The sequence below is a fragment of the Chiloscyllium punctatum genome, chromosome 4, assembly GCF_047496795.1.
Source record: "Chiloscyllium punctatum isolate Juve2018m chromosome 4, sChiPun1.3, whole genome shotgun sequence".
NCBI lineage: Eukaryota > Metazoa > Chordata > Chondrichthyes > Orectolobiformes > Hemiscylliidae > Chiloscyllium > Chiloscyllium punctatum.
This window is the reverse complement of record NC_092742.1, coordinates 76706779-76720804: the sequence shown is the minus strand read 5'-3', so window position 1 is coordinate 76720804 and position 14026 is coordinate 76706779. Positions and strand designations below refer to the sequence as shown.

The window sequence follows — 14026 nt, the reverse complement described above, 5'->3', positions numbered from 1 at the left end:
TTGTTTAGCTTGTATTCCATATTACCATTTCCCCCCATCTGCCAAAGAACTCCTTGCGATACATATTAGTTATATTTTCTGAGTGTGCTGAGGTAGTGGTGTTCCAGGCTTGATAATTGCAGGTAATATTCCATCTTCAATATTGAAGATTCTCATAGTAGTGTAAATTAGTGATGAGGATTTTTCATGCATCCCATGAAACCTGACTGATTTCATCGTCCTTGGCAAAAGTGTTAACTTTAGCTCAGACTGTAATACAGTCAGTTTCATCAAACTTGGCCAACGATTTGGATCAGATGGAATGGAGACCTCATGAAGTGGGTATGAGTAAGACTTTTTGAATTTAGCTTTCAATAGACTCTCAAACTGATACACAAGTCATAGAGAATCCGGTCAATAACGGCTATACAGTGTATATGTTCACTACTAGTAACCTTATGTTGTGTCAATGACAATTGGGGGTGCTGGGAATTGCGTCATCCCTGATGTTTTTAAATGGCTGCAGCATCTTTGAGTGAAAAAATGCTGGGCTATGTCTTAATACAATATAATTCAACCATTATTTGTTAATTTTAAATATACTGTATTATACCGCTCTTCTTATAAATTTAATTTCTATTCAGACAATCCATTGGAAATATTGTAATAGATATCTCCTCCCTGTTTAATTCCTTGTGCACCAATGTCCTGTTGTGTTTTTCAGCTATCACCTTTGTTTGTGGACTGTCAATCTCTAGCTCAATCCCTTCAGGAACTCCCCCTCTACCTTAGACTGAATGTGGATGCTGAGTTGGTACAGGTAGGGTTCCTTTATTAAATTCATCTGCAAAACAGAAAGGTTGACTGAGAATTTTGTTTGTAGCCAGATTTCAAATATTTAAGTCAGTTGCTCAGAGATGTTTAAGAGCTGTGATTAATGTCCTCCTCAGAATTTCCTCCCACAGGCAACGAAACTGAAATCAGAGACTCAATTGTATGATAGGTAGAACTTACATTCCATTGTTATGTGGGCTTCAAGAGGTACACATTATATTTAATTGCTTAGTTAGTTTTATGGAACTTTACCACACTCTGCTGAATTACTGTGAATATCCATTTGGCTTACAAAGATCATTCTCTCTGCTGTTGTTTATCAAGTAACCTAAGGTTGAATGGTTTGTACCTTTAGTTTATGGCAGAATTTGTAATGAATTGAACTAAATAACTAGAGAATTGTCAAATGTACCTGCACAGAAAACACTACTAAATTAGTTCTACTTCCTCTGTTCTTTCCCTAAAGCTTACAAAATCCAGTTTCCTGACAGTGATCTAGCGTGGTGGAAACAGTCAGTTGTCACTTTCACATTTTATGATTTTCTTTTCCCTCATATCACCTCTGGTGCTTTTATTGATTTAAAATAATTTGTGTTCACTGGTTACTGACCCTTCTTTGATTGATTGATTACAAACTGTTTTATATGTTTACTCAAATATTATTACTCTGGAACAGACAAGGTTAACAAGGACAGATCTGTTCAAAGAGAATGTTCCAGCCTTTCTGGTTTTTCCACATAACCAAAATCCTACTTCATTGGCATCCTTCCTGAAGTGCGGTGCAAAATTAGCCACATAACTCTAGTTCAAACCTAGACAGTCTCTTATAAAAATCTAGCATAAAATTGCTTTTATATTCTAAGCGTCTATTCAAAATGGTAAGGATCTTGTAAGCCACTACTTGTCATGGTAAATTCAAAAGATATGTGTATGTGCATTCCCCAAGTATCTCTCTCTATCATATTATCCTCACCCTGCATAGTATTATCACTTTACAACTGTCCTGTTACTCCTGGAATGTAGTTATGGTGTACATTAGTCTCAACTTACAGGATGGTTCAATTGTGTATTACCAGCGAAGCCAGTTTATATTTTCTATGATTTGCTTTTAACAAATACGTGTGGACTTTTATTAACCCCTATTTTTTCAAGTGCCAATTAATTTTGTCTCATATTATTATCTCAAAGTCAACCCATGAACAATGCCTATAGTTATGTTTATTCTTGAATGAGGTTGTAAACATTTCCAATACACTACCCATTATGTGAGGAAGATTGGAAGATGGTAGTAACAGCCTCCATATCGCCACCTTTTACTTTTCTCAGTAATCTAGGTTGTCTCCCATCTGGCCCAAGTATTTCTGGGTGCTGCTAAAATTTTAAGTATGTCCTCCTTTATTGATGAAAGAAATTTGTGTATATATAGTCAAAATATTTAAAAGCTTGAGATATTACAGTTATCAAACATCAATTTTTAAAAAGTATTTTCTACAAGCATGTCAAAATTCCTTAAACAAATTCAGTCTCTTATTTTTTTTTGTATCCTTTAAATATAGGTCACTGTTCCTTCTGAGCTACCACAAGTGAGAGTGAAGGGTTTGCAAGATGGCCCAAGTAAATTTAGAGCACCGGCTGCAACTCCATTGGGAGCTGTTAATTCCATGCCACGAAATGCAGTGGCCGAAGATCCAGCCCAAACTACCTTCAATGTCATGCTCAACCCTGCAACACAAATACCTAAGAGTGCTCCTTCTGCATCTCAGCAAGCACCAGATAAGCTAGACGAGGAGCTGGATATTTTACTTCAGTTAGGAACGCCTGCCAGTAAAAGTAATGATGATTTCCTGAACAAAGCTCAAAATGCAGAAGTTCTTTGTGATGCCACATCAGTTACAACTTCAACCAGTAAGTAAAAGCTTTTTTAAAATTAAAATTATGGAAATAATTGATGTCTACCTTTTACTTAAATAGCATGTTTATGTCTAATTCGGCATGTTTTCCATAGCACTCATCAGGATACAAAATTGCATTAGCTAATTGAATATAACAAAGACTAAATATATAATTGCTGTAGATAATTACAGCAATTTCGCATTATCTAAGGGGAATATGAGCACAAACCTTTCGCAGATAGCAAAGAAACATAGATACTGCTCCAGTGTAATGATCACGTGATCAGCCCAGCCAAGTTAGTGGGGACAAAATGAAAACTGGGGTGTGGGGCCAACCTCATGAATCCACAGGTAGTGAATGAGCAGATAACAAGGACTGACTGTAGTCATGGTTACACCTTGTGAAGTTCAAATTAATTCCTCCTGACATAAAAGAGGTTACGTTTAAAATTGGAGAAACAGCATCTACTTTTGTGCATAATTTTACCACTTTACAACTCCTGTTACTCCTGGGATGTACTTCAAGTGTATATTAGTGTCAACTTATAGGTTGGTTCAATTGTGTATTATCAGTGAAGCCAGTTTATATTTTATATGTGGACTTATTGGTACTATTTCTTTGCTGTTAAACAGACTCATCAGGTGCTGAAGTGGTAGACAATACAAATTCACAGCTAACAGAAATGGCTAAGAAACCTGACCCCGAAGAAGAACTGGAAGATTGGTTAGACAGTATGATATCATGATTACAGTTTTGCAAGTAAATGAAAGCAAACTAAAAAGTACATTACCTATAAACATTAATTGGCATGTTTATTCCAACTGCATTCCATTGCTGACAAGTAAAATGTATATTAGTGTTAATGTTTACACTGTGAAATTCCGTTGAATAGCTTAGATTTAGTGAAAGAGTTATAACTAACTGATCGCAGAGTCAAGGTGTAATGAAAACTGTTGAAACCCATGAATAAAGTGGCCTATTGAGATTTTTTTTGTGTAAAAAGTTAATTTGCACATTAATCAAATGACTCATTTTAAGAGCTTTGTTCTGCTGTGGTAAAATAACATATTTTAGTTTATTTTAAAAATCTTTTTTACGTAATCCATTTTCAACAACCTTGAGTTTACTCTCATTTCCAACCCAACCAATGATAGCAGAGGTGCTGTTGGTAATCAGTTTTAGAGAAAAAAAGATATATAATTGAATTTACTTAGCTTTATTTCAAAACTGTGCATCACATTGCAAACAGTCAACACTGACCAATTCATTTCTTAGTGCCAAATGATTTGAAAGTGAAGTTTTAAGGTGTATAGAGAAGCAGACAGCCAATGCACATGTAATATTGTGTTACAGAATTTCTCAAAATTAAATGTCTTATCCAGTAACAACTTTATAAATTATCAGCTCAGCTGCTGCTGTGTAAGCAGAATGAGAACAAGCTTAAGGTCATACAGCACACAATAAGACTCGACATTGTGAACAGGAGAATACATTCTCAGGTAGCCTTTCCGATGAGCATAAACTAAAAAAACAGAACATTCACATCGTTGCATAGCTTTGGCTACAGGTAAGGCACTTTTATTTTCTAGAACTTTCTTGCAATTTTTAACCTTTAGTCAGTTAACCAACAGTCACAACAAAGGTTTATTTAAAGTCTCATTATAACACTTCCAATTCTGGTAAGTGTTTGCACTTTGGGTGCTTAAAGCTGAATATCACTGCATTTTAAGACAGTTGTATTTTCAATACCTTTCACATTTATTCTCATTTTGCCTCAACAGTACTTCATTTTCCATTCACATGTTCAAGTAAAGCTTTATATGATCATTCAGTAGGTAAATTCAAGAAATATTTCCATTTATCCAAGCTGATCCTCGTACTGTTTGCGGAAACAGTCTCCAGCAGGGAAGAAGTCCCAGCAGCGTTCCTGGTACATCTTCCATACAAAAGATTCCTTAAATTGATGGACAGAAATGTATGAACAAAATTATTTGTAATGCATACTTGCAAAGATAAACAGTATTGTAGTGCTTTACCTTGTCGATTGAAGTCTCCTGGGTCTGTGACTGCAATCTAAACAGTGAGTGAGTCAGAGGATCATGCCATTCCAGAATGTGAGATACATTCTAAGCTGATTTTCCTATTCAGTACTGTAATCAGCGGTGTGGCATTGGCTGCCCCCAAGGTACTAAAAAAAGAGGGTGCACCTGCAGTCATGACCACCATTTATCCCTTACTACTTGTTTGTTTTGCTCATGTTCATTATTTGCCACAGTGCTATGTACAAAATGACTAACCCTATTAGCCCACATTTGAAAAGAAGCAGTTCCAAGTATTTTGGGAGACCTTGAGGAAATAGTCGTAATGTTCATACCACGTAAGTGTCAGTCAATTACCGCCTCCAACAACAGAGAAGCTAACCACCTCCTTTGCTGTACAATGGATTTACCATTGCTGAGTCCTGTACTCACCATATCGTGAGAGTTACAATTGACCAGGATTTAAACTGCATCAGCCAGAAAGCTACAAGAAAAGGTTAGAGGCTGGGAATTCTGTGGTCAGTAACTCAACTCCTGACTCTGCCCTCTACGTGACAAGTGAGGCGTCTGATGGAATACTCCACACTTCTCTGGATGAATGCAGCCCCAACACTCAAGAGGCTTGGCACAATTCAAGTCAAAGTAGCCTACTTCATTGCTGCCATATCCATCAACAATGTCAGTGGCAGCGGTTCCATGGGAACACCATCACCTACAAGTTCTTCTCCAAGCCACACTTTATTCTGAAGTAAAACTGCATTAATGTTTCTTCACTGTTAGTGAGTCAAAATCCTGGAACAGTATCCTTAACTGCTACAGCGGTTCAAGAATGCAGCTCACCACCATCTTCTCTTGGGACATTAACGATGACTAAACAGAGACACACATACACACCTACTTTTTTTTAAAACTCCCAAATTATTTTTGAAATAGTGAAGCTTTTCTTTCATAGCATAACAGCATAGTCTGTATTTAGAGTTTATATATTTATAAATATCAGAATTTTCTAAGTACATGTCCATGATATTTGCACTCCACCCAATATGAATTACAGTTATAAAAAGGGCCCTCTATTGTTCAAAAGTAAGTAACAATGGTTAGAAAATTGCATGCTGTTCAACTATCATTATTATAATTGATCTTCACATGATCACATATTGCTCTACAACAGAAATTCTAACAAATTTCCCAATCCCCATGCATTTCAAAATATAAACTGTTAATAGGATCTTTGTACAGGACAGAAAATTCTGAATAAAACTGATGCTGTAGAAGCTGTAATTCAATCTCATAATTCAGAAGATTTAATCTTTCATTATTCTTCCATATCCATAAAATAGGGGAATCACTTAGCTCACCTGGCTGGCTGTTCTGCAACACGGAGTCATGCCAACACTTGGGTTCAATTCCTACAGCAGCTGAGGTTACCAGTGAAAGACTCCTTCTCAAATTCTTTCCTCAGTGGAGGTGTAGTGACCTACACCTTAAACTGCCACCAGCCATCTTTCTCTAATGAAAAAGCAGCCCTAGAACTATGGCGATTTTACCTGAATATCTGAAAGAATTGAATATTCTAATACACTCCTGGTCAGCCTCTCACAACGTAACCTTATTCATCTTAGTCATCCAAAGCTCTGCTGCCCATGTCTTAACTCACACTCTATCCATTCAATGCATCACCTCTTTGCTCACTGAAATACGTTGTGGCTGAGCAACACCTTGATTTACAAAACCTCGCCCTAGTTTCCAAATGGCTTGACACTGCACATTCCCATCCTACACTCCCCTTATGAGAGAGCTATGGTCCCCTTGTATTTAATCAGAACACGACTGGAGGCTCTAAAATTCTTCTTAGGTCTCTCTTCCTCACCAGCTCTCATTCCTCTTTTAAGAAGCTCCATAAAACCAACTTCTTTGATCATGATTGTGCCTATCTGCCCTAAATATTGTCTCAGGTGGTGTAGCTTAATTTGTATTTTTTTTCTTGTGTTTATTATGTGTTCCTATGTAAACTTTCCTGGGATGGTTTTTCTCCAGTAAAACACACAAGGAGTAAGGTAAACTATCTTCTAGTGGTTACATTTTGGTAAATATATCACGGTGGTTCTGGAGAAATGTGGCTGGAGAGAAGTGATGTGACTGCAAGTGAAAAAAGAACTAAGCTGCTTTATTCATCTTGCTCTGAAATAATCTGCATAATCCCTCCTGACTATTTCCTCAAGCTCAAACTGTATTTTGGTACTAAGCTGAGATAAGTTCCGAATTTTAAAAATTGCCCTGAAGGCTTTATACAGGTTAAAGTATAAAAAAAAGCATTAATGTCACAATGTTAAATTTTTGTGAAAATATATTTTCTCAGAATCAATTGCAGTTGATCGATCACAGTATTGTGTAATGCATGCTCATATTTCAAGTTAGACACTACATAATCCAACTCACTCATACAGGCCATAATAACTGATATGGAAAAAGGGTGAGAAAGGAAAGGCACATTTTTGGAACTGATTTTAGGAAGAACATAAGACTTAGAAGCATGAATAGGTCATGCAGCTTCTCATCTCCTGTAATATTCAATAAGAATGTCCAAATTAACTCCACTTTCCCGCCATATCTCTTGATTCCATCAGTGTCCAAAAATATACTAATCTCAGTCTTGAACATCAGCAGAATTTCCAGGGTAGAGAATTTCAATGATTCACCATCCTGAATAGGAAGTCTGCCAATCTCTGTCCTAGATAACTGACCCCTTGTCCTAAAACTATGATCCTCTTGTTCTAGACTCCACGCAGGGACAACCTACCTCAAATAAAATGCTATTTGCTTCAGTGAGAATACCTTTTATTATTATGCACTCTGAAGAATATAGACCCATTTTACTTGACCTCTCCTCACAATACATCATTCTGATCCCAGAAACTAATTTAGTGAAAATGTGTTGCACAACTTTATGGTAAGTGTACCTTTTGTAAAATAAGAAAACCAAAATAACACAGTATTGCAGTTCTGATATTCCAATAGATTAGATTTTTAGATTACTTACAGTGTGGAAACAGGCCCTTCGGCCCAACAAGTCCACACCGCCCCGCCGAAGCGTAACCCACCCATACCCCTACATCTACATTTACCCCTTACCTAACACTATGGGCAATTTAGCATGGCCAATTCACCTGGCCTGCACATCTTTGGACTGTGGGAGGAAACCGGAGCACCCAGAGCACCCAATACCCAGCATAATTGTACTAAATTCCTTGCTCTAACCCGTTCGTACGAAGGGGTTGGCAAATAGCATAGTATTTACCTTTTTAATTGCTTACTGAACCTACATTTTAGACTTTTGATTGGTGTACAAAGACACTCGAACCTCTCTGAATACCAATACTTAGTAGTCTCTCGTCTCTCACCTCTCAAGAAACATTTTGCTTTTCCCGGCTTTGGAAAATTTTGTACTTGCCCATTTTATTCCCCATCTGTCGTGCTATTACATAATCATTTATTTGATCAGTTTGTCATTCCTACGCAACCTGTGTTTGAACAGCTCAATTTCCTGCTAGGTCACTTTATTAACGTTACACATGATCCCCTCTACTAAATAATTGATATAGACTGAAACACATATAGCCAAAGCACTTATCTATGTGGCACTCCATTAGTTGTAACCTCAAAAAATTCAACAGATTTGTCAATAACAAATTTTCTGTCATAAAGCTATTCTGACGGTGCATAATTACTGTGATTTTGTAACAGCTCTGTTAACATCCTTTACAATAAACTCTAGTTTTATATCCTTTGCTGCAGTGTGGGTACTGATGTTGAAAAAGCATTACAGCACTCAAAGATATCATTCCTGTTCTTGACTGAGCAGCAAACAAAAATTGTTACAGTTTTTCTTTGGATTCTTATTCAAGATATTGCTTCATACCTGACCGGTGTGTTCAGTTTCATCTTTGTTTATGAGGTACATCATGAAGAATCTGACAAACAGAAAACACTTGTAAACCTCAGTTAAACCTCTGAAAAGCAAATATTCAATATCATGAAAGGAATCTTCCAAGAGAACCCAAGATGAGATTAAATATCACCATTTAGTACATTGATATTTTATGGTCATAAAATCGCCATCTTTTCGGCAGATGCAAGGTATTGTCAAAACGAGCAATGTCAGATTATAAGATGTTAACCAGTTATATTGTAACTCTATCATGTTTGACATGAGAACTAGGTGCAAGTATTTTTTGCCACCAGCCCCTTGGTAATGTTAGGAAAAAGTGCACGAAAATCAGGGGGACTTCATCTGATCAAATTACACCAGTGCCATCTCTTTTGTCACCAAATTACTCCATGTATGCACAAAGAAGGCATATAAACTTACAGTTGCATGGTAAAGGATGTTTTCCTTCCTGTAGCCACTTGCAAAGCTATCCAATGTTATCAGCCATTTACCCAAACTAGCCAGCTAATCCTGCCCTAACTTCCTCCAAAATTTAAACGTTTTCAATTTCTCCTTGGAAAGTTTGCTACAAGTAGTTATTGGTTGGATATTAAGATGATTTGAAATACCACACAAAATGTCAAAGCATCGTCAGACATTTCTCATTGGTCTCAAAATACTGTCATATACAGTTCAGCTTAGCAAATATGAAATACTATAGGCTCTGTACATCTGTAAGGTAAATACCTCTGCACTCCTTATTCTTTGGAGCAGGTGCTCTAACTGTACAGTTATCTTCCACAGTAATCGATAATAGATTTATAGGAAAATGGATTAAATCAGCAGGACCTTGGGTCAGTGGAGAGGTATCACGACACAAAAGCAGGGCACTATTGTTTTGGACTGCTTATTACAACTACTGTATTCACTTGAATTACATTTTCAAGAAACATTGAAAAGAAACATCACCAAATCCACTTATACCTTCACTATTATCTAATCTTTAACCTTCTGTTCCCACAACATTTTTAGAGCTAAATTTTGCGAAACCATAACCTCAGCTTCACTTTTGACCTCCATAAGAAATACGAGCAGGACTAAACTATTCAGCCCTTCCAACCTGACCTGCCATTCACAGGGTCATAGAGATGTACAGCATGGAAACAGACCCTTCGGTCCAAACCGTCCATGCCGACCAGATATCCCAACCCAATCTAGTCCCACCTGCTAGCAACCAGGCCATAACCCTCCAAGCCCTTCCTATTCATGTATTTTCCAAATGTCTTTTAAATGTTGCAATTGTACCAGCCTCTACCACTTCCTCTGGCAGCTCATTCCATACACGTACCACCCTCTGTGTGAAAAAGTTGCCCCTTAGGTCTCCTTTATATCTTTCCCCTCTCACCCTAAACCCATACCCTCTAGTTCTGGACTCCCCGACCCCAGGGAAAAGACTTTGTCCATTTATCCTATCCATGCCCCTCATGATTTTGTAAACCTCTATAACGTCACCCCTCAACCTCCGATGCTCCAGGGAAAACATCCCCAGCCGGTTCAGCCTCTCCCGATAGCTCCAATCCTGGCAACATCCTTGTAAATCTCTACTGAACCCTTTCAAGTTTGACAACATCTTTCCGAAGGAGACCAGAATTGCACGCAATATTCCAACAGTGGCCTAACCAATGTCCTGTACAGTTGCAACATGACCTCCCAACTCTAGTACTCAATACTCTGACCAATAAAAGAAAGCATACTAAATGCCTTCTCCACTATCCTATCTTCCTGCAACTCCACTTTCAAGGAGCTATGAACCTGCACTCCAAGGTCTCTTTGTTCAGTAACACTCCCAAGGACCTTACCATTAAGTGTATAAGTCATGCAAAGATTTGCTTTCCCAAAATGCAGCATCTCGCATTTATCTAAATTAAACTCCATCTGCCACTTCTCAGCCAATTGGCCCATCTGGTCCAGATCCTGTTGTAATCTGAGGTAACCTTCTTCGCTGTCCACTACACCTCCACTTTTGGTGTCATCTGCAAACTTACTAACTGTCCTTCTTATGCTCACATCCAAATCATTTATGTAAATGCTTAAAAGTGGTGGACCCAGCACCGATCCTTGTGGCACTCCATTGGTCACAGGCCTCCAGTCTGAAAAACCAACCCTCCACCACCACCCTCTGTTTCCTACCTTTGAGCCAGTTCAGTATCCAAATGGCTAGTTCTCCCTGTATTCCATGAGATCGAATTTGCTAACCAGTCTCCCATGGGGAACCTTGTCAAATGCCTTACTGAAGTCCATATAGATCATATCTACCGCTCTGCCCTCATCAATCCTCTTTGTTACTTCTTCAAAAAACTCAATCAATCAGGTTTGTGAGACATGATTTCCCACGCACAAAGCCATGCTGACTATCCCTAATCAGTCCTTGCCTTTCCAGGGTACATCCCGTTCCTTAGGCTTCCCTCCAACAACTTGCCCACCACCGACATCAGGCTCACTGGTCTATAGTTCCCTGGCTTGTCCTTACCACCAAGGATTAGGGATAGTCAACATGGGCTTTGTGCATGGGAAATCATGTCTCACAAACTTGATTGAGTTTTTTGAAGAAGTAACAAAGAGGATTGATGAGGGCAGAGCGATAGATGTGATCTATATGGACTTCAGTAAGGTGTTCAACAAGGTTCCCCATGGGACACTGGTTAGCAAGGTTAGATCTCACGGAATACTGGGAGAACTAGCCGTTCGGATACTGAACTGGCTCAAAAGGTAAAAGACAGAGGGTGGTGGTGGAGGGTTGTTTTTCAGACGAGAGGCCTGTGACCAGTGGAGTGTCACAAGGATCGGTGCTGGGTCCACTACTTTTCATCAATTACATAAATGATTTGGTTGTGAGCAAAAGAGGTACAGTTATTAAGTTTATAGATGACATGAAAATTGGAAAATTGGAGGAGAAAATTGGACAGCGATAAAGGTTACCTCAGATTACAACGGGATCTTGACCAGATGGGCCAATGGGCTGAGAAGTGGCAGATGGAGTTTAATTCAGATAAATGCGAGGTGCTGCATTTTGGGAAAGCAAATCTTCGCAGGACTTATACACTTAATGGTAAGATCCTAGGGAGTGTTGCTGAACAAAGACACCTTGGAGTGTAGGTTCATAGCTCCTTGAAAGTGGAGTCGCAGGTAGATAGGATAGTGAAGAAGGCTTTTGGTATGCTTTCCTTTATTGGTCAAAGTATTGAGTACAGGAATTGGGAGGTCATGTTGCAGCTGTACAGGACATTGGTTAGGCCACGTTTGGAATATTTGCCTCAGGCCTCGAAACTCAGTGTCCATCTCTCTGATATTTCAAAAATCTAACTTCTTCCTCTTTAAATACTTTCAGCAACAGAGAATCTACGATCCTTAAACAGAGAATTCTAGGCATTCACTACCTTCTGAGAGAAGTAATTCCTTTGCATGTCAGTTTTCCCTCAATCTGAAACCATGTCCTCTGGTTCAAAATGCACCAATAGTGGAAATATGTTTTCAACATCTGCTTCTCAAGCCACTCAGAATTCTGTATGCTTCATTTTTTAAACTCTTATTAATGAAGTTGATTAGCTGTCCTACATAAGTGAACCCCTTCAGCTCTGAAATTACTTTAGTGAATATCTTTTCAACTGCCTCTAATATCAGAATGTTTCTTTTTTTAAAATAGAGACCAAAACTGAACAGTTGTCCAGATGCAACCTCACTAAAACCCTGTACAAGACTTCCTTCTTTTTGCCTTTTCAATTATTTGTTGCATCTGTATGATAACCTTTTGTGTTCTATGGAAAATCAAATCCAGGTCCCTGTGTTATACTTTTTTTGGGAGTCCCTCTCCATTTAAATAATAGTCTGCCTTTTGATTCATCTTATCAAAATACATAACCTCACATGTTGCTACAGTAAACTCGATCTCTCATTTTTTTTTCCCATGGCGGGTGTGTTAGAAGTGAGAAAGACCGGGGAGTGGTGGTGGCAGGATCATGGGATTTCAGGGCTTGATTGGAGGAAGAGCTTCCTGTTTCTTGGAATTTACTGCAAATGGAAGATAAAGAATATGGGAAAATAAACAACAACGTTTTAAATGCACAAAAGTGGATATATCCCCGGGACCTGATCAGGTGTACTCTAGAATTCTGTGGAAGCGATTGCTGGGTCCCTTGCTGATATATTTGTGTCCTCGATAGCCACAGGTGAGGTGCCAGAAGACTGGAGGTTGGCTAACATGGTGCCACTGTTTATGAACAGTGATAAGGAAAAGCCAGAGATCGATAGATCAGTGAGCCTGACATTGGTGATGGACAGGTTGATGGAAGAATCCTGAGGGACAGGATTTACGTGTATTTGAAAAGGCAAGGACCAATTAGGGATAGTCACCATGGGGGCTTTGTGCATGAGAAATTATGTCTCACTAATTTGAGATTTTTTGAGAAGTAACAAAGAGGATTGATGAGGGCAGAGCAATGGACATGATCTATATGGACTTCAGTAAGCTGGTTAGCAAGGTTAGATCACATGGAATATAGGGAGAACTACAGAACTACATTTGGCTACAGAACTGGCTCAGAGACTGGTGATGGAGGATTGCCTTTCTGACTGTAGGCCTGTGACCAGTGGTGTGCCACAAAGATTGGTGCTAGTGCCATTGCTTTTCATAATTTATATAAATGATTCATATGTGATCATAGGGAGATATGGTTAGTAAGTTTGTGGATGACAATAACATTGGAGGTGTAGTGGACAGCAATGAAGGTTACCTAAAGAGTAGAATGGGATCTTGATCAGATGGGCCAATGGACCGAAGAGTGGCAGATGGAGTTCATTTTAGATAAATGTAAGGTGCTGCATTTTGGAAAGGCAAATCAGGGCAGGACTTACATATTTCATGACAAAGTCCTGGGGACCTGAACAGAGAGACCTTGGAGTGCAGGTTCGTAGTTACTTGAAAATGGAGTCACAGGTGGATAGGATAGTGAAGACGACATTTGGTATGTTTTCCTTTATTAGTCAGTGCATTGAGTATAGCAGTTGGGAGGTCATGTTGCAGCTGTACAGGACATTGGTTAGGCCACTTTGGAATATTGTGTGTAATTCTGGTCTCCCTCCTGCAGGAAGGATGTTGTGAAACTTGAAAGGGTTCAGAAAAGATTTACAAGGATGTTGCCAGGGTTTGAGCTACAAGAAGAGGCTGAATAGGCTAGAGCTGTTTTCCCTGGAGTGTCGGAGGCTGAGGGGTGACCTTATAGAGGTTTACAAAATTATGAGGGACATGGATAGGATAAATAGACAAAGTCTTTTCCCTGGGTGGGGGAGTCCAGAA

The 14026-nt window shown here is 38.8% G+C and overlaps 2 protein-coding genes across 10 annotated transcripts in view; one reads left to right on the top strand and one right to left on the bottom strand.

Moving 5' to 3' along the window:
• Positions 1–3694, top strand: part of aven (apoptosis, caspase activation inhibitor) — an 87566-nt gene extending 83872 nt beyond the window's left edge. The window contains exons 4-6 of the mRNA XM_072569080.1: positions 704–799; positions 2370–2718; positions 3339–3694. Of these exons, the coding sequence (XP_072425181.1) occupies positions 704–799; positions 2370–2718; positions 3339–3451 (558 nt within the window). The 3' untranslated portion in view covers positions 3452–3694. The remainder of the gene's footprint in view (positions 1–703; positions 800–2369; positions 2719–3338) is intronic.
• A 212-nt stretch (positions 3695–3906) lies between these two features.
• ryr3 (ryanodine receptor 3) overlaps positions 3907–14026 on the bottom strand; it is a 382820-nt gene continuing 372700 nt past the window's right edge. For all 9 annotated transcript variants that reach the window (XM_072569064.1, XM_072569065.1, XM_072569067.1 and 6 more), the window contains 2 exons: positions 8665–8716; positions 3907–4660 (listed from right to left, as the gene is read on the bottom strand). In XM_072569064.1, coding sequence (XP_072425165.1) covers positions 4565–4660; positions 8665–8716 — 148 coding nt within the window. In that variant the 3' untranslated portion in view covers positions 3907–4564. The remainder of the gene's footprint in view (positions 4661–8664; positions 8717–14026) is intronic.